Source organism: Schistocerca cancellata, chromosome 5 (assembly GCF_023864275.1).
Source record: "Schistocerca cancellata isolate TAMUIC-IGC-003103 chromosome 5, iqSchCanc2.1, whole genome shotgun sequence".
NCBI classification, from domain to species: domain Eukaryota; kingdom Metazoa; phylum Arthropoda; class Insecta; order Orthoptera; family Acrididae; genus Schistocerca; species Schistocerca cancellata.
Window position 1 is genome coordinate 153,372,623 of NC_064630.1, and position 27,740 is coordinate 153,400,362.

Sequence of the window (27,740 nt, forward strand, 5' to 3'; positions counted from 1 at the left end):
AGAGGCTTATCTCACTAGGGGTAAGATAGATACAGCCTACAGGAAAATTAAAGATACCTTTGGAGAAGAGAGAACCACTTGTATGAACATCAAGAGCTCAGATGGAAACCCAGTTCTAAGCAAAGAGGGGAAAGCAGAAAGGTGGAAGGAGTATATAGAGGGTCTATACAAGGGCGATGTACTTGAGGACAATGTTCTGGAAATGGAAGAGGATGTAGATGAAGATGAAATGGGAGATACGATACTGCGTGAAGAGTTTGACAGAGCACTGAAAGACCTGAGTCGAAACGAGGCCCCCGGAGTAGGCAACATTCCATTAGAACTACTGACGGCCTTGGGAGAGCCAGTCCTGACGAAACTCTACCATCTGGTGAGCAAGATGTACAAGACAGGCGAAATACCCTCAGACTTCAAGAAGAATATAACAATTCCAATCCCAAAGAAAGCAGGTGTTGACAGATGTGAAAATTACCGAACTATCAGTTTAATAAGTCACAGCTGCAAAATACTAACGCGAATTCTTTACAGACAAATGGAAAAACTGGTAGAAGCCGACCTCGGGGAAGATCAGTTTGGATTCCGTAGAAATGTTGGAACACGTGAGGCAATACTGACCTTACGACTTATCTTAGAAGGAAGATTAAGAAAAGGCAAACCTATGTTTCTAGCATTTGTAGACTTAGAGAAAGCTTTTGACAATGTTAACTGGAATACTCTCTTTCAAATTCTGAAGGTGGCAGGGGTAAAATACAGGGAGCGAAAGGCTATTTACAGTTTGTACAGAAATCAGATGGCAGTTATAAGAGTCGAGGGGCATGAAAGGGAAGCAGTGGTTGGGAAGGGAGTGAGATAGGGTTGTAGCCTCTCCCCGATGTTATTCAATCTGTATATTGAGCAAGCAGTAAAGGAAACAAAAGAAAAGTTTGGAGTAGGTATTAAAATCCAGGGAGAAGAAATAAAAACTTTGAGGTTCGCTGATGACATTGTAATTCTGTCAGAGACAGCAAAGGACTTGGAAGAGCAGTTGAACGGAATGGACAGTGTCTTGAAAGGAGGATATAAGATGAACATCAACAAAAGTAAAACGAGGATAATGGAATGTAGTCAAATTAAGTCGGGTGATGCTGAGGGAATTAGATTAGGAAATGAGACACTTAAAGTAGTAAAGGAGTTTTGCTATTTGGGGAGCAAAATAACTGATGATGGTCGAAGTAGAGAGAATATAAAATGTAGACTGGCAATGGCAAGGAAAGCGTTTCTGAAGAAGAGAAATTTCTTAACATCGAGAATAGATTTAAGTGTCTGGAATTCGTTTCTGAAAGTATTTGTATGGAGTGTAGCCATGTTTGGAAGTGAAACATGGACAATAAAAAGTTTGGACAAGAAGAGAATAGAAGCTTTTGAAATGTGGTGCTACAGAAGAATGTTGAAGATTAGATGGGTAGATCACATGACTAATGAGGAGGTATTGAATAGGATTGAGGAGAAGAGAAGTTTGTGGCACAACTTGACTAGAAGAAGGGATCAGTTGGTAGGACATGTCCTGAGGCATCAAGGGATCACAAATTTAACATTGGAGGGCAGCGTGGAGGGTAAAAATCGTAGAGGGAGACCAAGAGATGAATACACTAAGCAGATTCAGAAGGATGTAGGTTGCAGTAGGTACTGGGAGATGAAGGAGCTTGCACAGGATAGATTAGCATGGAGAGCTGCATCAAACCAGTCTCAGGACTGAAGACCACAACAACAACAATGAAAAGTGTAACACGAAAAAAATGCATTCAGTTGTTGCACACACAGTATCACTATTGATGACCTATTTACACAGCAGCTACGGATACCACAGACACGAAAATGAGGAACTTGACCAACATTATTCCTAAGTATCAGTAGGCTGAAAATGCGAAATGCTTACATATATTTGCATCACTCAAACCTCATCAAGTCAGTCAGATACAATGTTAATCTAACTACATTCACAAAAAACAGTGTGCAGTATTCTGTTCCAGACTGTGTCACAATGCACACCTAACTTGCTGCCTCATTTCTGTTAAGCACATCCTTCTCAGCAAAGTGGTTCAATGTACCCTCTTCCCTGCATGAAAAATAATTTGCAGGATGTGTTCTTAATTGGGCTCTATCTTCTGAGCTCATAAATATTTATAAATGACAAAAAATAACTCACTTTATATGAAAAGGATAGGTTATAATGTAATTGGATAGATTAAAGAAAATCTACTCACCAACTTCTATGGCTATGCCCATTCATCCTAACTGGTAACATGTATACTGATGCAGATCATGTTCTACACTCCATATTAGTTTTCTATACCCCCCCCCCCCCCTCCCGTTCCACCTCTACCACATACAATACACTTAGCTTTCCACTCTTATTAACTAACGCATGAGGTTTTGGCAGTAATCTCTGTCTTGCATATTACCGTATCTTCTATCCTTAAGCTCTCAGGTTTCAAATCTCATCTGCTGCAGTCCCAACAATCTGTCTTTCCTTGTCATCCCAATCAGTAAGCCCCTTTACCCAGAGCTAGGGGTAACTTTTCCAAACTCTCTCCATCTCCTACACATCAGATCTTTTCCTTCATCCCTCTTCCTTCCCCTTCAACAGTTCTGATAGAAGAAGGAGCCAAGAGCTTTGAAAGCTTGCAAATTTAAATACCTTTATATGCACATTCTCCTGCTGCCACTTAGTGACCAGATTTTTTATCTATCCAATTAAATTGTATTTTTAAGTATTAATTATTGTTATTATTATTATTATTATTATTATTATTGAAAAGGACAGATTGTTACTCACTATATACAGGAGACATTGAGTCACAGACAGGCACAATGGAAAGACCGCTATACAATTTAGCTTTTGGCCAGAATGTATTTTTTTGAAGTAGAAAACACACTATCATTGAAACAAAGCACAACTCAGGCACACATACTCACAAGACCACTGACTCTGCGTGGCCACGGTGGCCAGAGACTGTGGTTGTGTGTGTGAGTTGTGCTTGTGGGAATGTGTGTGTCTTTTCTACTTCAGAATGACTTTTGGTGAAAGTTAAAATGTACAGCAGTCTTTTCATTGTGTCTGTCTGAGACTCCATGTCCTCTCTATGTGGAGAATACCAATATCTCCTTTTCATAATATTGTTGTTATTCCATTGTGGACTTTCCATTGCTTAAAAGTAACTCACTCATTTTCCCATATATTTGCAGCAAATGTAAGGTGTATGGTCCTGTCTGGGAGTTCTTCCTCCTTTTTCAGGTATGAGTCAATCACTTTACCAATGGCAGTCGACCGATCTACGGACAGATAAAATGATATCTCATTATATTTACAGATTACACAAGTGACATATTCTGACCTTTCTTCTTCTTCTTCTTCTTCTTCTTCTTCTTCCTTTCAAATTGTTTTTGAGTGTGTCTAAAAAAATATTCATTTATAAATACAACTGAGTTGTGCAGCTGGTTCAATACAAAAATGCTGTGATAAAAAATTTATGCTGCGTATCCAGTAAACCATCAGCTACAATATCCCCCTCCCCTCCCTTTTACACACACACACACACACACACACACACACACACACACACACACACACAACTTTGCTTTTGCAAGATTAGCAGAGGAACCTCTTTCAGCCTGAAGTGGAATGATAACATTGGCTGGGAGATACACGTAATATGATGGATCACTGTCTCTCTTTTGTCAGTAGAGGTTGTTTATAGTCCCATTATAAGCATAAATGAGCAATTAAAAATTTCCATTGACTGTGGTTACATTTACAAGGAATACATTGCAGTACAGTGAGGAGCAGACTGTAACTAACAAAACATATCTTGTGTAACAATTGGTCCCACATCAAGAAGTAAACATGGAAACTCGAAAAGTAGCAAATGTGTTTGGCAGCTGTAATTTTTCAATAAAAATGGCTAGGCAACTTCTGGAGTAGGGACATACAAGGTAATCATCTGGAACAGAATAACAGACCACTCAAAACAACAGATGAAATTTCAAATCTACGAATGTAACTGAACAACACTAATGAGAGATCTGTCGAAAAGTCAAAGCTAATTAGATGGAAAAAAATAGTTAACTGAATGAAAACGAAAATCATATTCATAACTTTTGCCAAATTCACAATGAGACAAATAGGGGGCAACCAGTATTTACTTTCAGGCATGCAACTATTATACTCATAGAAACACACAAAAACAAAACAGTACTCTTAGTGTCAGGATCACAATTTCCTCATTTGTCAACACAAATGAGAAAACCTAACTTCTTTCTGATTTCATGTACGGTAATGTAATAAGTGTTGTATAGTAATGTAGTTCAGAATTATAAATTACAAAATCTGTGAAGCAAAAAGGTAGCATAGTACAGAAGACCAGTAGCATGTGCATTCTGGATTTCCTACAAACATAAATCCAGGTGCCAGATGGCCACTGTATAATATGTAGTCTTTTCCTTTTCTTAAATTGTTATTTTCTTATGTACATATTTTAACTAGATTTTTTTCCCTGAAACATCGTACTGCTTAGTTATGCTAACACACATGAAATTATTTTAAAATATTCCACATTATATTCATGTCAATTCATGTGCAACATCCACTCCTCAAACCACTCACCAACTATTTCTATTTTTCCTCACTGAAGGAAGAATCTGTCGCCTGAAGAGGTAGGCATGCTGTTGTTAATAATTTAGCACTAAACAAGACCACTCACTAAATAGCAGAAACACTGAGTCATCAGAAGCATTGAGTCATCGACAGGCACACAAAAATGAGGAAGAAAACTTGCTAGCTTTTAGAGTAAATCCTTTATCGAGTTACAGCACATGCACCTGCATGTGCGCACATACACGCACATGCACACACGCACTTTTGTGTCAAGTCGGTAAGATGCAGGTGTATAGGTGTGTGTGTGGGGGGGAGGGGGGGGGAGTCACAAACACACACACACACACACACACACACACACACACAGAGAGAGAGAGAGAGAGAGAGAGAGAGAGAGAGAGAGAGAGAGAGAGAGAGAGAGAGATGGCAATTTTACATAATTTCTGGCTTTTTACGTATGCTCACCATTATGAATAAATGCTAACCGACATGTCTTGATAGTAAAGGGTACCTATCACCTTCTGTGATACAAAGCTATACCTACTGCAGGTTGCTTTAGTAACTGAGCTATTCCCTTACTGGAAGCTCTTCAGTTTTGTAAGTGGGATTAATTAAATTGTGCAATAAGTTCCATAAACCCCATCATGAAGCCTTCAGGGATGTGGAAAGAATCAAATTATACATTAACAGGTAGAAGCAGCCATTGCAGGATGCTTCTGTACAGTATATTAACAACACATTATGACTTGTGCTAAATCTAATCACACTGATAATTAAAGAAATACCTTCTGGATTACTTTATAAACTTGTAGATTTATATTATGAGAAAAATGAGAGGTCTGAAAGAAGCCAATGCCCCTTGTCTTATAACATCTAGCAGCTATAAGTAATTTTGGTTTTTTGAAATTGCATAACATTAGGCTTTGTAACAATTATGGTTAAACTGTTTGCTACAAACCATTTGTACACTCATTTTATTATTCTCGTAAATGGACCTGGTATGAATGTGCTTGAGCCCTTTATTAGTATACTAGAGTCACCAGCAAAACATCATAGTTTTTAAAGAGGCCTCCAATGTCTCAGGTAAATCATTTAAGTAGATCGGGAAATTAGAAAGCACTAGAAAATTCTTTAAGTGTGGATGTATACAAAAAATGACCGGTTTATTTTTGGAGAAAGGGAAACAAAATTAGTTTTTGTTTCATTTTCTGGCCTAGAAATGTTCACACTTCTCTTTCTGTCTACAACTTGTCAGCTCACTATCACTCGGCTATGAAATCATAATTGCTTTCCACTCTATAGTGGCAACACATACAGTTGGTAATTATAATGAGTGGGATTTAGCAAAATATCATGAACAACTCAAGAAACTAGTTGAGGCTTGCTGATTGGCCTGGGGACCATCAACAGTGGAACACTGAGTACGGACAGAAGACAACAACATGAAAAATGGACAATGGAGAAATCCTTCAATGTTGCCAGGCCGGATACCAGGCCTCTCCTCCATGAAACGGGCACATATGGCCAGAAGCGTCCAGGTTGATGATTGGCAGGTGAGCTGTTTGCACGGTGGGTATCCTTACATTGAATCACACAGTAAGGTGTCAGGATATGGGAGTATTTGGCATCATGCCAGAACATGGTGACATGGGTTTCATTGCAGAGGCTGTGTGGAGTCCTCTACCTCCATGTGGTCAACAGAAATCACTGTTGGTGTTCTGGAGTGCAAGTTACACCTGTGTGGTTGTCAAACTAGCTGTCTAGGACAGAGTGGCCCACCTACATTGGCAATGTCAGTAAGTGCTTGGACAATGTTGTGTGGTGCGAAGATGCTCTGAACATCTCACGGCATCAACTGTCATAAGGCACCAACTGTACAAGGTAATCACCGCAGTCATGTCCACATCTCTATTGCCCCATAAAAGTGTGCCCACACTACTGTGTTAAGAGTATATCACCCGGCATGCCGGGTCCAGGGTTCAAGGGGCCAGCAGATGGTGGAGAGTTTGTGGTTGTCACCCATGGAGGACCGCCACTGGACTACAATCATGAACAGGGCAACCTCCAATGTGCTTGGAGTGGCTTGCAGGAGATCAATCTTCATGCAGGCACAAAGGGCACTGAAGCATGTGGCTTGTGGTTTGTCCTTGTCCACAATCACAGGACGTATCTACTGTTATGAAGATCATGAAGTTCTAATAAGCACTGCTGTAGTGGTAGTGAATCCCACCTCAACATTTGATGCTTAAATGTCTGAACCATGTGCTCTGCTTCGTTGATGGAGAATGGATGAAATGGCAGACTAAAAATGTGTTTTACGCCATCTCAGGTTCATAATTCTTTAGAAACTTGCCATGAACTGGGGCAAATTGTCTGACATGATAGTTCAAAGAAGCCCTTCAATGGTGAGAATCTGGACAAGCATGTAAATTCTGGCATCTGGTGGCAGATGCCATGCTGACCACATATGGGTAGTGTTCACGATTATGAACCAACACAGCTCAGACAGAGGCCTGCAGAGTCCAAATGGATGCTGTCCCAGGAGCGATAGGGGTGGGCAACGGAGTGCGCCAGGGCTGAAAGATCGGGGTAGACAAGTCTGATGCAGGGCGCAAGAAAAGCAGCTGTGGACCATGGCTTTGACGTCCTTGTTTAACCCTGACAGTAAACGTGTCATCAAACTACTGCTTTCATCTATGAAATGCCACAGTGCTGTGATGGAGCAGTTGAAAAACTTGAAGCTGCAGGGCAGTTGGTATGATGACAGGGTGAGTATCAGCCTAAGTGTCAACCAAGAGAACACTTGTGATGACCGACAGACAGTGGGGGACACAGTTCCAGGGCCAGACTGGTGTTCTTTGAAAAAAAAAAAAAAATAAATAAATAAAAAGTGGGTCATACACGGAGCAAATAGAGTATGACTGACAGCAAGATTGGATCACGGCATGAGTGAGCAGCAATTTGTGTAGCTGTAATGGGGAACCCATCGAAGGTTTGTCAGGGTTCCCCATCAATGTGGAGACGGGGGATTTCCTACTGGCCAAAGGCCGGGCATTGTCCCATAGGTACGAAAAACAGAGCATCCACATCGGTATCTTGCACTCTGAGCTTGTATCTCATGGTATAAGTGTAGGAGCTGAAGAAAAATGCACAACAATAGAGCTGTTGTGCTGTCCGTTTTGGAAGACTGGCGCTCAGCCAAAGAACGCCACCATTGGTTTGTGACCTTTAATTAATGAGGACTTAGTTCCAAAAAGGTAAACATGGACCTTCTTAATTGCAAAGACAACTGATAAAGCTTTGTTTTGTACATGCATGTAGTTCTTTCGAGCAATTGTCAGTGTCTGACACATAGGTGGTCAGTTGCTCAGTACTGCCATTGTCACAAAGTGCCAACATTGCACCAGTGCCATATGGAGAGGCATATGTGGCCACCATCAGTGGATGTGATGACAAAAAGGGTGTGAGTCACGATGCAGAACATAGCATATTCTTCCACTGAGTGAAAGCACCCTCACACACAGCCATCCACCAGTACTGAATGCCTTCTTCTGCACCTCATTTAGCAGATGTGTGATACAGGCCACTTGTGGAAGGAACATGGAATAATAGTTCGCCTTCCCAAAAAGAAGAAAAAAAAAAAAAACTTGCAGCTCCTGTAAGTTTTAGGCACGATGGGGTAGAGAGTCGACAGCTGTGCTACTGCAGTCAATGGTCTGGATCCCTTCTTTGCTGAGCGAGTGCCCGAGGTATTCCACTTTTCCACTTGAGCCTGAAAAAACTGGCATTTATCCAAGCAGCACTCTAACTCTGCATCATGTAATGTAGTAAAGAGTGTGCAAAGTTTCTGCAATTGGTCATGATGTGTAGCACTCGTGACAATTAAGCCGTGGAGATAGATAGTGCAAGTGGGTATAAACATGGTTAACTGTTCCAAGTACCTCTACCTCTGGAAGACTGTTGTACAGAAAGACATCACAAAAGCAAGCACTTGTATTTACATAAGCCGAAGGGAGTGTTGATAACCATAACATTTTACAACTCCTTATCCAACAGGATCTGCAAATGTGTGTTGGCAAGGTCTATTTTACAAAAATATTCCTCTCTGACAAGCTCTGCAAGGAGGTCTTCTGGACATAGTATAGGTTAGCTCTCTACTTGTACATGGATACTGACAGTTGACTTAAAGTCTGTGCACAGCCGGAGGGAGCCATTGTGTTTCTTTACCACTACTAATGAGGAAGCAAAGATGGCAGACAGCGAAGTGCAACGTATTGAGAACACTCTTATTAAGATCGGAAAAGTGGCAAAAGAAGGAGGATACATGAAGAAGGAAATGAAGAACAAATTACTAGAGGCAGTGAGTGAAATAAAAAAAGGCTTAGACTCTTTGAAAAATGAAACAAAAGAAAGGAGGAGGAGAATAGGAATCCTATGAGAGGTTAGGAATATCCAACAAGAGGAGACGAGCCAGGAAGAAGACAGCTGCACTGCCAGAAAACTAGCGACATATATCGGAGAAATGCAGGAAACAGCGCATAGTGGACAGTGGACTGCTGGACACCTAGCGACATCTACTGGAGAAACACAGGAAACAGCACTTAGTGGACAGAGGCAGACAGAAGAGACACTACAGGGTCTGTGAAGAACTTCAGTGGAGACATCTTTGGAGTGGGCAGCTCTCTGGAAAAAGCAAGAAAAATACGAGAACAACACAGAACTGAGAGAATTGAGGCATAAAATGGATGAGATAGCCGATTTCCTAAAAAACCAACTAGGGATATTCATACAGGAGCAAACAAAGAAAACCCTAAAAAAGGAAAGTCACTTAGAACCAGAGAAAACCAAAACTGATGGAAACAACATACAAACTAAGTATAACAACAAAGTTTAACCAGAGGGGATAACAATATACAGAATCCTCTGTCCCAGCAACAAAATCATCCCCAAGTCCAAATCAATGCACATGAGCAACATAATAAAACCCAAAATCAGGTCACCATATTTACTCGAATCTAAGCCACACTTTTTTTCCGGTTTTTGTAATAAAAAAAAAACCACCTGCGACTTAGAATCGAGTGCAAAGTAAGCGGAAGTTCTGAAAAATGTTCGTAGGTGCCGCCACAACTAACTTCTGCCGTCTAATATATGTAGCGCTACACAGGCATGCTTTGCAGGCACAAAGATAAATACTGGCACCAAAACCTCTGACTCAGTAAATAAATTTAAAAAAAAAAAAAAAGGTGGAAGACGAGCTTCTTTTCTCCGCCCCGAGTTTCGATCACTGCATTTTCATACATTATCCAACAAAGTAAATACAAATTCCATATTGTTCATCTTCGAATGTAGCAGCATTTCAATGTACAACAAAAATCCGATTGGCAAGACTGTTTGGGATGTTTGTCAATGTGGCCAACTCTACGTTCTGAATTTTTTCCTACCTGTGAGAAGAGATGGTTGCTAATAGGAACTTTTATGAATTGTGAATCACATGCAGTATTCTCTTCACCATAAGAATAATACGAATATACACATTTTGCCATGTATTCTTTCGTGTTTGCTGCTATCTCATTTAATACCTGTCTGCCTAATAAACTACTAAACTTGAGTGAGACAACAGCAAACGCGGAAGAATATACATATCATGTCATGTTTATATTCGTATTATTCTTATGCCTAATAGTGATACAGTCAGAAATGAAGCACAGCAATTGACTAGATTTTTAAATCTAAGATGACTAATTTCTGTGCAGAATGTAATGTCCTAAAGAGGTGTCTGCAAAGATTTTCAAATGGGAAATTTTTTTCGCTAAACTCTCATTCAGAACATCTTCTATCATACACATTCTATTATTTGGTTCTTGTTGATCATTATCAAAGGAAGCAGCAGTGTAAGTAACAACAAATAGCAGTCTCTTGCCATTGTTTCGCTAATGAAACGACTCCTCTCTTTTTTTTTTTTTTTTTTTTTTTAATTGTAAGCGGCGGTAGCGTGCACAAAAGCAAGCCATGCTGCGAGCGGCGACAGGCCGTAAACACAGAATGCGACAAACAATGCATGACACAGTACAGTAATGCATTTTTAGCTTAGAGTGACGTAAACACTTATATCAAAGAGAAATAAGCAAACAATTCAAACCAGACGAAGCACGTGAAAAAGGAAGGGTACCCGTATAAATATGGATGGAGCGCCTGACGCATAGCAATGGCTACCTGGTATAGCTTAACTGCTAAGCCTAAGACTCGAACCAAACTAATGTAGCTGTATCGTCATTCATTCGACCTAAATTGTGTCTCATATTACAATGCACCAACTTTGTTTTGATTTGGAGGTGCGGCCTAAGACTTTTCTCTCCCCTCGAATTTCGAGTCTCAAATTTCAGGTGTGACTTAGATTCGGGAAAATTTTTTTCCCTTGATTTCGAGTCCCATTTTTCAGGTGCGGCCTAGATTCGAGTAAATACGGTAATGAACTAGAGGGACCATTCTGAAGAACTGTGGTAGGGCAGAGCTGGTACAGGGAAAGAAACCAGACTAATAATAAAACCATAATCGGTCCAAAAAAAGACAAAGAAATGCAAGCAGCTGAAACAACAGCAAGGCTATATATCGGTAACTTAAAGAGAACCACCACAACTGATACAGTAGTGAAATACCTCAACAAGAACAGAATATTGGGACAACTAGAATGTGAAAAACTGCGCAGGCACTGGGCGATAAAAAAGCTTTCAAAGTAGGCATTCTGTTTGAAGATCTACAAATCACACAAGAACCACAATTCTGGCCTGAAAACATAAAAGTACGTCAATTTCATTTCCCAAGGAGATCAATGGAAGAGGGAGCAGAGCTCAACTAAACTAAGAAGAAAACCAGAAGAACAAGAAATAAAAGCTGTCTTGTGGAATACAGAGGGAATAAAAAAGGCTCTTAATCCAACGCCAACAGACATTCAGAAAAACTCGGATCTTGCAATTCTAGAAAGAGGACAACCCATGAGAGGAATATCTATCCTACTGAAATCCTGGATGACCCCCACCAAAGAAAGCATAAAACAAGAACATAGTATGCTAGTAGAAGCATCATACATAAATATAATTGCAGCCTATTTCCAGCCCATACAAATGCAGTAGAAATAATTGATGAAATAATCACACTCATCAAACAATGCGACAGCAAACCCACCATTATTGCAGGCGATCTCAACTGCAGAATAAACACGGAGAACTATAAAATAAGAATAGTCATTGAAACCCCAGAAGATGATGGTTTTACCCTACTGAACGATACACAAATACCTACGTATATATGTCATAATGGGAAAAGCACCACTGATATCACATTAACAAGAGGAGAAATAAAAGGAAGTATTCAACCAATATGGCATGATTCCATCACTCCTATATGAGAGCACATTCCAATGAAGATAAAAATACATAATGTCAACTCACCACCAGCAAGAAAGACCCACGAAATCACACAAAGAAAAATGGATAAAGAAAAAATAGCAAACCAACAAGAACAAATAACACAAACATAAACTTTAATAGAGGAGGGAGACCTTGAAAAAGCAACAGGCAAAATAAAAGACCTCCTAAAAAATTCAGTAATACAAACAAACCCAAAAACAAGGACAGCAAAAAGATGGTTCGATGCTGAATGCTATAGCAAAAGGAACATTGTTCTAAGAACACTCGGACGAAGCAGCGAAAGACCCATACATAGCAGCAAGACCAAGAGGAAAAAGACAATGTATGGGAATCTCTAAATGAAGAGGATTTAAAAGAAGTAATAAAAACACTGAAGAACAAGAAAGCAGCAGGACCCGATAATATATATAATGAACATATACAAGATGTGAAAGAGGCTCTCCAACACATATGGATCAAGCTATTCAACAAATGCCTGGAACTTGGACGAATTCCGACCCAATGGAGACACTCGATAATAAAAGTTCTCTACAAAACTAGAGAAGATCCAACGGACACAAACAAGTAAAGAAGCATAGCCCTAGAAAATACTCAGTTCAAGATGTTTTCAAGATAATTACACAAAAAATCAAAGCGTGTGTGGACAGTCACTTCCCAGAACGACAAGTGGGCTTCAGATCTAGAAGATCAACATTTACGGCAGTCAGGCTTCTTCTAAACAACATTGACCAAGTGCTACAAAAGAAACAAATGTTCTACACAGTGTTCATAGACTTTACCAAAGCCTTTGACCTACTGGAAAGAGATCCCATAGTCCGAAAACTGGAAAACAGAATGGGAGAAGACAGCATATGGGTAAGAATAATCAAGTAAATCCTCGAATACAACTTGTCACAATATCAGGCAACCTCTCTTTTTCGAACCTCATTTTGCAATCGAACAGATTCTTACAGGGTGACCCAATGAGCCCTTTGCTGTACATTCTTGCCACCGAAGAAGTACTGCGAATTGGAGAAAATGAAGACGATGTGTACGTATATGCATATGCTGATGACAAAGCTGTAGGAACAACAGAAAATCATTGAGAAAATAGATAAACGGTGCAGTGAACACAAACTACACATAAACATAACAAAAATGTAAATGGTGATTTTCAGAAAAGGAGGCAAAACACCCAAGAAGGTGGAAATCAATACCAGAGGACAAAAATTAAAAATCTCATAAGACTTTAAATACCTAGGGGTGACATTGCAACCAACAGCCAAATGCTTCACGAAACATGCAACAGAATGTGCAGCCAAAGCAATAATAGCAATACAGGACATCAAAAACACCTGCCTACTCAGTCTAGAAACGGCCATGAAATTATTCAACGCAAAAATCTTGCCAATCCTGGCCTACGGGATTGATGTTAAATGGGACCACCTGAGAGAAAAAAAAAAAATCTAGAAACACTAGAAAAAGTAAAATCAACTTATCTAAAAAGAGCAATAGGTCTCTCAAAGACAACAAGATCTAGACTAGTGTAACTGCTAGTGAGACAGACATTCCTAAGTGAAGACATCAAACTTTGATATATGATGCCACACACCAAGGCTTCCACAAATCAACTGAAGATCATGGAGGATAAATGAGAAAAAGTATGGCCGGAGTTCTATGGTACTGAAGCAATGACGAACTGCTCATGGACAGCACCAAACTTCGAACTGCAACATTTCTTAACTAGATTCACGGCTTTCATCATCTAATTTGCAAAAACAAAAATTATCACGACCCAACCACAACGTGTTTGTATGAACCGTGTAACAAATCCTGTCAACGATATCACATAGAACTGTGCAGTAAAAGAGTGAAATCTATAAATGAATATGCAAACATGTAAAACGTAAATGTAAAATGCAAAATGTTAAGCAAAGTAATGGTGTATGGCTATTTGGCTGCAATTTTATTAAATAAATAAATGAAATACTAATGACATGGCCCAAGCACTTGTATTACGCAGTTCAATCACCTCAGCTTCCTGGAGTCAACCGATTTCCTGCTTAACAACCATCCATAAAGATACGGAATGGGTTTTGCTCAGCAGAAACAGGCCACTGCATCTGGATGCAAGGAGATATGAGCCTGGAAGTCTGCAGCAAGTCCAGGCCACACTGAAAAATATAGGAAAAAGCAGCACAATGGTCGTCAAGTTCCTGGAAGGGAACCATGTCAGAGCTGACCTGAACCTAGTCATTGATGGAGAATCCAAACAATGAGAAGGCATCCAGACTGAAAATGTTTCAAACCAAGCGAATATTGACAACAGATAGCATTATTGGCCATGTGACCTCCTTATAGTCTGCGGAAGTGAACTGATCCTGGAGAGGAACTGAACTGTCACCATACATTATCAACATATGAGGGTGAGGCTAAGTTGGGTGGACGAGGGAGGAGTGAACTAACTGGACACCTTTGCTCGCAACTGTGAGGTTTATAAGAAACATGCGAGCAAAAGGTCTGCCAGGGGGAGCTATTTGCCTAAAGTTCATATACCATTTCTTGACAATTGTGGGGAGCTGGCCCTGTCCTCATGGCTTACAGCAGACTGTTCGGAGATGTCAGCCTTTTACAAGATTGGTGCAGTGCACCCAGCAATCCAGACAATATGCCCGCATAAGAAGCAGTCTGGGCAAGATGGAAGACCCCGCTACCCACACCAACAGTGCATGACAGGCTGTTCAGACATCACTGACACACCTGAATTTTATGAAATCACGCCACTGCACTCTAAGAAGAAGTTTACAAGGATTTCACAATCCTGGGGCACGATGCAGCACCTGGACCACTGCTACTTATGGTCATGCCTTGATGCATTCATTTACTACTTATGCAATTCTGAAAGAGTGTGCAGCTGTCAAAGTATCATCCACAGGTTGGTTGTCTCATGTAAGGGCTGGCGTGCAGTCCCAATCGGCAGCTAACTGGACCACTACATACCAAATTAAAGAGTCAACATAGGAGTTTTAAAAGCCAGCAGAATCCATACGGTGACTCAACCCTTGTGAATCAGTGACCCAGGTGCAATATGACTGACTGCGTTGCTTATGGAGTAACAGTATTAATGAAATTCGAGCCACAATGTGACCACACAGAGTCATTGCAAATAATAATTCAACAGTAACGTGCACATTTCTCAAATGTGAGGGTGACAGGATTTGACAGAGAAGCCAAATTCTTAAGTAAAAACAAAAAGTCTCCAGAGAAGCCAAACAGAACAAGTGACCATTGGAGTGTGTCATTAGTGACCTGAAAGGTGAAGAAGTGATGCTTCAGCCACTGTAAATGTGTGTTCCAATACCCTCTGGCCTTTTTAAATGGCAGAAAAGCAGGTGAGCTCTCCCAGCCTGGAAACTGACCACTGCCTGGATTGAGTGTGTACCCTGAATCCGTAGTTGTTCCTCCAGAAGCTGAATTTCTTGATGGAGCAATTCATTTGGTTGCTGCTGCTGTTGAAACTTGTTGTAATTGCTGCTGCGAGAGCAGCTGTTGCTGTTGTTAGGCTATTCCAAGAGCTTTACAAGATTTGCATCCACGTTAAGCTGCTAATCTTTTACCTCTTCACCAATCATTATGGCCAGGATTTGACAGAAGATCGAGAATAACTCAATAAACAATAAACTAGGTAATGCTAGCCATACTGTTCGGGGTCTGTCGACAGCAGAACATTGAGTATGGACAGAAGACAATAATGAGGAAAGCGGACAGCGGAGAAGGCACAACAACAAAGGGCAGCGAGTAATGAATGAGAGAAACCTAGATGTAGTGAAAAGGAAACCACAGAATTATGGTGCATTGCAGTTAGCAATATGACTGTGAGGTGAATATAACAGTGAAAGAATCATTGAGCATTACTCATCAGTGTGGGATCTGTACCAGGTCGGGTTGACAGACGAGATAGAGTAGATCCAAAGAAGAGCAGCACGTTTCATCACAGGGTTATTTGGTAAGCGTGATAGCGTTACAGAGATGTTTAGCAAACTCAAGTGGCAGACTCTGCAAGAGAGGCGCTCTGTATCGAGGTGTAGCTTGCTGTCCAGGTTTTTTTGAGAGGGTGCGTTTCTGGATGAGGTATTGAATATATTGCTTCCCCCTACTTATACCTCCTGAGGAGATCACGAATGTAAAATTAGAGAGATTCGAGCGCGCACAGAGGCTTTCCGGCAGTCATTCTTCCTGCGAACCATACACGACTGGAACAGGAAAGGGAGGTAATTACAGTGGCATGTAAGGTGCCCTCTGCCACACACCGTTGGGTGGCCTGTGGAGTATAAATGTAGATGTAGATGAAAGTAGGACCACAGTGCAGCTGTCATTGAGCAGATGTTATAGTACTGCTGGGAGCACTACTTGCTCAGTGAGAGGCGCAGGGCATTGTGGCAAAGCGAGACAAGTGCTACAGCTTAGTGATGCATGTGCAGTCATAGGTGTAGCAGCTCTGCCTAGTGCACATTGTTCAGATGCATGCATGTGGGCCTTCAAAGTTGCTGGGCCAAGATAATAAAGTACTGACACTTGAAAAATACTGGAAAGAACAGTGTCATCATATGTCTTGTTGTATGCTCCTTTCAGGTGTCCAGCCCAAAAACTGCAATTCTGCAGTGCAGCAGCTCTGTAACGTAAGTTCTTTAAAAGAAGGGAGCAAAAATTTCTACCAAATGTTTTAACACTTTTTTAAGTATCACTGATTATATTCTGAAAATAATTCATTCACATTCATAAAAATTGTCTTTCAGAGCTCGCAACATCACAGTTTCTTTGCGTACGAAAATTTGGTTGGTAAATTGCCACTGTCAAAGTTCAATCATTACTGCCTGCCCTAAAGTGAATCTCAGCAACTGCAAAACTAACCTAAATTATTTCTTCACATGGAAAATACTCAACTTGTCATGCTTTATCTGACACAGACTACATTACAGAAAACAGTTAATAGAAATTCAACATTTGACAACATTGCATAAATCTGAGGCAGAGTGCAAACAGACAGACAGACTACATCAAGCCAAAGATTCAACTCCTCCTCTAGTGATCCAAGGGGGAGATTTCACAGGCACAACCAGCTTAGGGAATACACTGCTGTGAAGAGCTATTACATGCAACTGTCTCTAGTAACCATATCCGACCTGATTATTAAGAGTTATCATTGCATTACCATTTAGGATTTTGCAGTGACTAATTTCCAACTGGTAGGGGATCTTTTCCTAAATGAAATCAATATAAATTGTCATCCTTTTCTGCCAAATAAAACAAATAGAAATTTTGAAAGATTTTATATGATCTTCAGAGTGCTCTGAAAAGATAATTTAAATGTGCTACAACACACTAGAATAAAAAAATCTGTAATTGAACCCAAGATATACGTAACCATTAGAATAAAAAAAAGTCTGTAAAACACACACACACACACACACACACACACTTCTTGGGTTCAATTACAGATTTTTTTATTCTAGTGTGTTGTAGCACATTTAAATTATCTTTTCAGAGCACTCTGGAGATCATATAAAATCTTTCAAAATTTCTATTTGTTTTATTTGCAGAAAAGGATGACAATTTATATTGATTTCATTCAGGAGAAGATCCCCCACCAGTTGGAAATTATTTGGTCACTGCAAAATCCTAAATAGTAATGCAATGATAACTATTAAGCACACAAAACTACGATATTACAATACAGTCATAAAACCAGAATGCCTATATGGATCAGAGACACTAATTTTAAACAGGAAAACAGACAAAGAAAACATTCAGAAAAAGGAACGGAAGATCATAAGAAAAAATTTAGGCCCAAAACTTGTAGATGGACAGTATTAGCTCAGAGGCAAACAGGAAATCAAACAATACTCTAATATTCACAGTGACACTAGAAAACACAGATTAAGATTTTATGGACACATCAAAAAAATGAATCTGGACAGATTTACAAAGCAAATAGTTGAATTCTATGAAAAAAGGAGTGAATCTAAAACAGACCCAATTAAATGGATTGGCAAAATCAAAACAGATCTGAAACTAGCAGGAATTACACCAGAGGATATCCAAAACAGGGAACTCTTCAGATCCAAAATTCACAAGTGGCAAGTTGACCAAGAGGAGAAACCAAAGAAGAAGACTGGAACAGCATGGTCTCAAGAAAGAAAAGAAGCCCACAGCAAAAGAATGAAAGACGTACGGGCACAAAGAAAGGCAAATTCACGCCACTAAGTACTTTGCATAGTCCTAATGGGCTCATTCGCAGACTTAACTACATCTGAGGTAGCAAAAGCATACTGTATGTAAAATTATATGTTTCTCTGAAATTTTGGACTTTCTAGCTTCATTTTCCTGCCACTTATTAACACGTAAAACTCCAAATAAATTTACATCAGCTTTTCATTACATTAAATCACAGTCACAGTAAGGCTATTATGTACAGAACTATTATTATTTCAGAGTGATTGCACAATGGAAGTGACATCACATGGGAGCACTGGTTAGGGATGGCGTGAGGGTGGGCCTGCTTACACAATCAAAACCATTCAGCAGCACAGACCAATTTTACTACCATATACACATGTGAGGTAGGGAAAACCATACTTGCTTCCCACATTAAGCATTAAAGAGTAAATAGCATTTAATCATTACCCAGGTATGGAGTGCAGATGAATTTCATCAATCTGGTTTTGGTATATTCTTCATGAAAGCTTTAACTTTTTAGAGCTGTTGTTAATATATGCTACTAACCACTTAAACAGTGAAAAACAACATAGCAAACAATTAAGGATAATACTTTCATTTTTTATGTTTATAAGGCTAAAAATATTATAGCAATTTAATCACTTACCAGGAAAACACAGAAATTCTGTAGTAATGCCCTTATTTCTTAGATTCTCAACAAGTTTCTTGCACTGGGTAGTTTTTCCAGATCTATCACATCCTTCAAATACTATTAGGGCACCTCTCTTTGTAAGACTAGTCATTCTGGAAGACAGGTGGACCACATTTGAAAATCATTCTTTAAAAAAAGAGAGAGAAAAGAAAAGAAAAGAAAAGAAAAGAAAAGAAAAGGATTTTACAAAACACCAGAATTAATAATTGAAAACCAAGATACAAAGGCAATTTTCAATTATTCTAACTTAAATCTTTTAATAATTGCATGGAAAGAGCAATTAAAAAAAAAATGTTAACCCCTAAGATAATCAAAATTCCAGGGCTTCTACAACTTAGGTATCTATGATCAGGATCTGACATGTGTCCACAGCAGTGGGAAAGCCTGCTCAGAAATAACAGAAAACTACAGAAAGAAAAATGGATACTGTGCAAGACCAAACAATTAAGTGCACTATGGCTGTTAATACCTTGTACAGGCAATTTTTTCTTTGATATGACACAAACAATTTCTAATTTGTTACTATAACTGTCATGTCACTTATATACATTGTCTATGTCTCAACTGACACATATCTATGTCCAAAATACTCCTCTATTTATTGCACAGCAGAATAGTAATTAAGGGCAGGAATAAAACTTTGTTGGAACTGACCTGGGCAATGCTAATGGTGTAACCAATGTCAGCATTTGGAAGACAAGAATACAAAATGATAGGGAAGTTATTGCCTCATATTGTGCAACAGAGAATGTCAGAACACTTGATTTGGCACTTAGACGACAGTGCAGAGCATACACAACACTCTTCTGTAACAGTGCTAAATGTAGTAACTTCACCGAGGAATGACACAAGAGTGCCTTCCGGGCTGCAAACTTTGCATGAAGGAATGCTCTGAAGTTAATATTAGGTCAGCCACGAACACTGACAGGCTCAAAAAATACAAGCACATTCAGTCAGCTGTGCTGTGGGAATCATGTCATTGACTAGGTAACCATTCACTCTCAGCTAGGTCAACTGTGCTAGTTGCAGAATGCCTTGGTGAATACAACAAAGTGTCTACAGCCACCACTGCTGCCACCTTGAAGTCCACTGCTACAAGTCCGTAGCCACCTGGCAGTGGAGGAACCTTCAATTCTGTGAGTTGCCTCACTGCTAGTCACAATGGTGAATGACTGAAGGTGAAGGGCAGGCCATTCTTCTATGAATGAAGCACTGATCTGCAACTGTGAGCTGTTCAAGCTGGGGAACAGGGTGCCTGTGTCGCCATTCCTTGGTAGTACAAGTATTGCTTTACCTGCTGTATCCTGAGACCACCTCTTGGGCTGCCCTTCACATCACTATCGGGTCTTCTCTGCCTACATGCCGTGTCGACAATCAACAATGGGGGCATGCAGATTTCTCGGAGAGTTTAAGCACAGTTTCATTCAGTGAGAGCACCGAGGCTCTGACAGATCTCCACAGCCGCATCAAGCTGTAGCAATGTGATGGTAACTGGACCCTTCTATGAAGGGGCTATGGCACTGACCTCAGAAAATGCTAGAACCAACACTGGCAGATTACTCACCAGTTGCTGATGTGTTACCATGCACCTTTGTACAATGGGAGCTCAGCACAGCCACTGCTGGAAAGCACTGGGAAGAAGATAGGAGTAATTGTAGAACTTCTGGAAATAAATGTCTGTCAACTGAATGATGTCTCATTAGTGTCCTGGTGCTCTACAGAACTCCAACAGTGCAACTTCGTTTGTCTATTCTGCACTCCTCTAAATCTATACTCTGAAAACCACCATGAGGTGCACAACAGAAGGTATGTCCCATTGTACCTATTATGAGGGTCTCTTCCTGTTCCATTCACATATGGAGTGCAGGAAGAATGATTATCTGAATGCCTCTATGCATGCAGTAATTATTCTAATCTTATCCCCAAGATCCCTATGTGAGTGACACGTAGGGGGTGTTGTACATCCCTACAGTAATCAATTAAAGCTGGTTCTTGAAACTTGATTAACTGACTTTCTAGGGATAGTTTACATCTGTCTTCAAGAGTCTGCCAGGTCAGTTGCTTTGTATCTCTGTGATGCTCTCCCATGGATTAAACAAACCTGTGACCATGTGCTGTCTTTCTCTGCATGTTCAATACGCCCTGTTAGTACTATCTGGTAGGGGTCCAACAGACTTGAGCAATATTCTAGAATTGGTCACACAAATGATTGGAAAGCAACCTCTTTTGTAGACTGAAGGCACTTCCCCAGTATTCTACCAATAAACTGAAGTATACCACCTGCTTTACCCACAACTGAACCTATGAGATCATTCCATTCCATATCCATACAAAGTGTTAACACCCACGAACCTGAATGAGTTGGTTGATTCCAACAGTAACTCATTGATAATATAGTCATAGGAAACTAGATTTTTTCATTTTATGAAGTGAAAAGTTTTACATTTCTGAACATTTAGAGCAAGTTGCCAGTCTCTGCACCACACTGAAATCTTATCAAGATTGTCTGAATATTTATGGAGCTTCTCTCAGATAGTACTCCATTATGGATAACTGGATCATCTGCAAAATGCCTGGTCTTACTATTAATATTGCCTGCAATCTTCTTCTTCCTCCTCTTTTTTTTTTTTTTTTTTTTTTACTATGACACTGTTTCAAATTCAGAATTATTTTACTTTTGTGGGTGAAAAGCACAGGAATATCATGACAGTCTTCCTATTGCTTAAAGTTCTCAGAATAGGCAGTCTTGTACCTGTTTTTAAATATAATCTGATGGATATTTCAAGCAAAAAAGGAAAATGCAATGTTTATGCTACTTTGAATTCAAGGACTCAGCCCCTTCTTTCATTGAACAAGTTTCTCTTACTCAACTTCTTAACATCTAGCATCAAAAGTTTGTCCAAATATGCAATAATATAGTTATATATCTGAAAAGAAAGATGCTGTTACTTACCAAATGAAACACACACACACACACACACACACACACACACACACACACACACACACACACACACACACACACACACACACATCCGCACATATTCAGACACAAGAAGACAGTCTTTCCGCTCCCGGGATTGGAATGACTCCTTACCCTCTCCCTTAAAACCCACATCCTTTTGTCTTTCCCTCTCCTTCCCTCTTTCCTGACGAAGCAACCTTGGGTTGCGAAAGCTTGAAATTTGTGTGTGTGTTTTTTATTGTCTCCTATCAACATACCAACACTTTTGTTTGGTAAGTAACAGCATCTTTATTTTTAGATATATTTTACCCACATGGAATGTTTCCCTCTATTATATTCATATAATATGTTTATATATTTACAATATTACTTAAGGTTTCTGATTTTTCAAAATAACCACAAATGTTACAGAATTGCAAGATCAAGGAAAGATTTAAACAGAAATATTAATGGTCTGTAAAATTTATAAAACTGGACTTAACTCATTCTTTCCCTTGACCCTTCAACTGTTATGTCTAATTTTTAATGCAAAATTTTATCATTGTATACAAACCAAAACCTGTATCATGTACATAACAAGTGGTTGATGAATAAATAACATCACAAAAGGTAATTCCAAAATTAAGCTGCTCAAAAATCAGGATTTTTTTTTTTTTAATTACCCTGGCTCCACTTCTACTTAAAAGTCAACAAATCATGCTCAAATAATTGTTGTCCAACTTCCTTAATAATGACTGTGCCAAAAATAGTAGTGTGCTGAACGTATGCTCAAATTATTGATATATTTATTAGTACACAACCTTCTTAGTCACTCTTTGTGGGGATTCCAACCTGGCTTAACATCTACAAAAGGAGTTGAAAGTACTGTTTCTTCATTTGAATTCAAACTGTGTGTAAATTTTACTTTATTGGACCTTGATAAAGCTTTTTATTCTGGCAGTCATATAATGGTATTAAAACAGCTCTACTGCTATGGCTATAAAGCCACAGAGCTGCATTTGATTAAATCTTATCTAAGTTACGGAAATTACACTTTAATGATGGGAATTCAAACTTTCTAAGACTTACACAAGAAGTTCCACATGTTTCCGAGCGAGGGCTTTTGCAATTCATAGTTGACATAATGACCTGCCTATTACTACACCTTGCAGGTCTCTGTACTCTATGCAGATCATGCAAATTTTGTTAATGGTGGAACACACTCAGAAGCACCAAAAAAAGAAAAAAAATGTGGGGGTGGGGGGGTGAAGAAACTCTTCAAAATTTCTTACACATGTTCTGTGGAAATCAATCATTCTAAAATTGTAAATGTTCTGTATAGGCTGAGCAATAATGACAATGATGGTAGTGCAACTAATTGCCTTACCATCTTACCATTCATCTTGAGCCAAAACTAACATGGATAACTAACAAAAACTGCCAGGTCTTTATAATTAATGTGCAGCTACTCACAGAGGTCCAGTGTGGACTGCAATTATCATATGGCAGTGAAACTTGGTAGATTTTCTAAGGTGTTAATGTGGAACCAACTAACACTGGAAAAAAAATTGTTCCAATTTTGGCCAATAGGTGCAAATCAGTGCTGTGAATTCAAGAAATGCATATAGAAATTTTTCCACATATAATTGATTAGGTCAAACAAGTGAGAAAAGCATAATGTCAGTTTCCAGAATGAGATTTTCACTCTGCTGAGGTGTGTGCACTGATATGAAACTTCCTGGCAGATTAAAACTGTGTGCCGGACCGAGACTCGAACTCGGGACTGGCAGAAATGAAGCTGTGAGGACGGGGTGCGAGTCGTGCTTGGGTAGCTCATATGGTACAGCACTTGCCCGCGAAAGGCAAAGAGTCTTGGTCCGGCACAGTCTTAATCTGCCAGGAAGTTTCATAATGTTAGTTTTATTATTAACCACTACTTACACATTGTGTTCCATAAAAGCACCAGTAACATCGAGATACTGTGCAGCAGCAGATTAGAGCCCACACTGGACCTCGATAAGTAGCTGCACTTTAATAATAATCACCTGGTATGTACTGGGTGTAAAAAAAAAGGTACGGCAAAACATTCAGGAAACATTTCTGACACATAGAAGAATAAAATTTAGTATATGGATCCGAGTCTAGCATGCTTTATTTCCATGTTGGAGCTTGTTTTCTATTTCTCTTCATAATCATGAGTAACACACAAACTGAACATACCACTTTTACATGAAATGTTTTCTCACATGAGATGTTCAAAATGCCCTCTTGGTTATGTTTGGTTAGAATGTATAGGAAGTTGTAATTCTCAAGTTCACTGCTAAAGCTTGTTACTCCATTTAAATGAAGGTAATGTTGACATGTGACACTTCATTGTTTGTGTTTACAGGTGACTAACTTCATTGCTCTACTAGCATCATTTACATAGTATCCATCACCTGTTTGATGTTAATCATGGACGTGGTTCCCGGAACAGTGCAATGGAAGTGTACTTGAATGAAGAGTTGGCGGAAGCCCAATTGCTGTATGGATTAGCACATGGTAATGGCTATGCCACTCTACATTAGTATCAAGACAGATTTTTAGAATGACAGTGTCCTGACAGGTGAAATGTTGGAGCAATTTATTGTCGTCGTAAGGGGTATGCAACATATAAGCCCCCCGGCTGGAGGAGGCCAAGAAGGATGAGGACACCTCAACTGAAGAAGGAACTTCTTTGTGCAGTTGGCAACAACTGTAGTATCAGTGTATTATCTGCAACAAGTAATGTTTGTGACATGACTGTCTGCAGGGTACTAAATGAGAACCAGCTATACAAATGTGCTGTTCACAAATGAAGTTTTCTTTCAAAGTTGATGATAAATGTGTTGAAGGGTTGTAGAAACTGGGCTCCAACATGGAAATAAACCAGTTCCAGACCAACATCCATATAACATATTTTATCGCTCGATTTGTGAGAAATGTTTCTGGAAAGTTTGATCATACTTGTTTTTACACCTTGTATACACAAAATTACCCCAAACCACATTTTCCCTAATCAAGCTTGTTGCAAGCTGCAGGTTGTGCAGTTGACAGAAGTTGTGCAATTGAAATGCTATTTTCCAACTCTTATTCCAGTTTTCACAACCATCTAACCTATGGATTACTACTGTGAGGAAATTTATTGACAGTGTAAAGTGTGTCCACTTAGCAACTGTTGCATCCCTTTACATACTTATTTGTTGGGTGCAGAAGCACGAACAACAATAGTCTATACATGACCATGACAAACACCTCACACATGCAGGGATACAATTATTCAACATGCCACCAAGGCAAGCATGCACTGTGTCACATATTTGGTTTATGAAAAATTTATTTTATGCAAGAGACGATTTTTGAACATGTGATAAAATCATTCTTTTCCCTTACCACTGCTGTAACTCCCACTGTTAATACTATTGGTATTGATTTGTGTTTACTGTACAGTACAGTAGGCTACCATTAATAATTATCATTTAGCTACTTACCTATATTTTAATGTTATTAATATGTTGTACAGGCTGTAAGTTATTTATATTTAAAACTTAGTTAATAGATTTCCTATCAAGCAAGATTTTTTTTTAGTTTTATAAAATGATATACGCAGCAGGCCTGCACTGCATGCAGGCATCTCTTGAACAAACTGTGACATCACTGATAGTATGCACAATGATAGATAAATAAAAAAGTAACATGGATACTAACTTAGAAAATTTCACGAACCAGTACTCATGGACGGAGGGTCTTTTGAGTTCTTCATCTCGCATCAGGATAAACAGTTAGGATATTAGATCAACAAACCACAGTGGTGCAATTAGCATTCTGCCCATGTCCCACAAGTGAATGTGCCCGACATATGCGGTTTCCTTATTTTGGCTGTTTTGAGCTTTCGGCGACAAAACCACCGGGTTAAGTATTGCTGAGGCATAGTTACTACAAGGTGTCGTCGACCGGGTAATTCCTAACATATCAACTAAATTGCTTCTGTTGATTTCACTGTGTGTACTTGGTGTAACATGATTACATGGGTAAAATTTTTTGTTGGTATGATTACTGCTCGTTCATTATCTTTAGCTGATATTAGGAAACGCAGTTTCAATTCACCGACGCTTGACTGTTTTCATACTCGTAAAACGGCCTTAAAGTGTTGTACGGCTTACGGATGTACAAAGAATTGTTATTCCACAGTAATACAAACATACATGTGATTGTTAATCCATAACAGTACCTTTCCAATACTGCATATAACTTAGGTAAACTTACTTGCTGAAATCGTGTGCTCTCCACATTCAAAAAGTAACGGTTCGAAAGTGGCATTATTTGCAGATTACGAAAATGTGACTTCTTACACTTGACCTGCTAAGGATGATCAAGTTCACATCATCCGTTCAGATCTCGTCGATTTCATGTTGCGCTCTTGTAGCGTGAAACTCAATTGTAAACAAACACACGCCAGTCTGACTAAAGCCAAATTTTAGTTCAGGTGTCGGCACTGAGCTGCCAAGTTGGCGGTAAACTTGAACTAGCTAAAATATAGGTTCTCAAATCTTATTTACTTTTTTATTTATTAGCCCATAAGATAGCTTTCAAGCTACATAAGGCACCATCCATAGTTACATACATATGTAGCATATTTTGTCCAATCATGTCTTAGCCAAAATAAATGGAATGTAATTAACTGCGCTCTTTACCATTGGACACTGGTGAATGTGTGCTGCACTTTTTTGCCACCTGTCCTGCCATGGGTCAAAGCAAGTTATCAAACAGCATTAACTCGGACTGACGGGATTTCGAGTCAACACGAGTTAGATCTTTACCACAGTCTAACATTGTGTCTTTACTAAATCGAGTTGTGTTCACGCGGTACGCGGCGGTCGCCGCTATCGATGACAGGTTGGTTGGAGTTATCGTCGTAGTGCCGACTGAACACCAGTTGTCCAGTTGAACCGATTGGTTTAATGCCTGCAGAATGGGACATCACTCACCGTTATCTCTAAAAATGCAGTAGCTTATTATGATTTATTTTGTTTGATCGAAATTCGCTACGCGTTTGATAAGTGTTATTTACAAGTGGGTCTATACATAACATAAACGTCATAGCACCTCGCAAATATATATCTATATTAAAATTTTGAGCGGCAACCATTCATGAAGATGGCAACGCATTCGGCTACCTTAAAATCGTCCGATCACTGTCCAAACCTTACAGCAAATTCAAATTATCTCATGAGTGTATTTTCAAATTCAGCCTGCAGTGTGGCATCCATTAATGCTCGTGTCGAGACATATGGCTGCCTTAAGGTCATCAGATCGTCGACAAACTATTACAGCACATTCCAGTTATCACCATCTTCAATATTTCGAAAATGTGGGCTGCCGCACAGTTTGCAGTAATACCCGAGAATAGGCATTTAGCTACCTTATGATCGACCAATGGCTGTCAAATATATACTGCTAATTTTGGATGTTTCACTCCTATATTTTCAAGATTTCAGACTAAAACATCTGATATTGTGGTCTATAGTGCGGTATTCGTGAACAGGTATTTGGCGACCTTACGATATTCCGACAGCTGTCAAACTCCATATAACACGTTTCAGGTTTTTCTCAAGTCTGTCATCAAAATTTCGAACTGGAAGACAAAAAATTGCAGCCCGTAGCACGGTATGAAATCATACTCGTGAACAGGATTTTGGTCACCTTATGATCAAGCAATGTCTGTCACTATTTATACTGCGAATTTTGAATGTTTCACAAGTCTGTTTTCAATATTTGAAACTAGAAGATCCAATATTGCGACTTGTAATG

At 39.4% G+C, this 27,740-nt stretch overlaps 1 protein-coding gene across 3 annotated transcripts in view; it reads right to left on the reverse strand.

Annotated features, from left to right (window-relative positions):
* Nucleotides 1–26,449, reverse strand: part of LOC126188192 (thymidylate kinase) — a 62,439-nt gene extending 35,990 nt beyond the window's left edge. Inside the window, exons 1-3 of one of the 3 annotated variants that reach the window (XM_049929730.1) lie at nt 26,196–26,449; nt 18,923–19,059; nt 3,204–3,312 (exon numbers count right to left, since the gene is read on the reverse strand). In XM_049929730.1, coding sequence (XP_049785687.1) covers nt 3,204–3,312; nt 18,923–19,059; nt 26,196–26,221 — 272 coding nt within the window. In that variant the 5' untranslated portion in view covers nt 26,222–26,449. Of the gene's footprint in view, nt 1–3,203; nt 3,313–18,922; nt 19,060–25,420; nt 25,565–25,637; nt 25,852–26,195 lie in introns of those variants that run through there. The other 2 variants (XM_049929729.1, XM_049929731.1) reach the window with 2 other exon arrangements.
* Between the last annotated feature and the right edge of the window lie 1,291 nt (nt 26,450–27,740).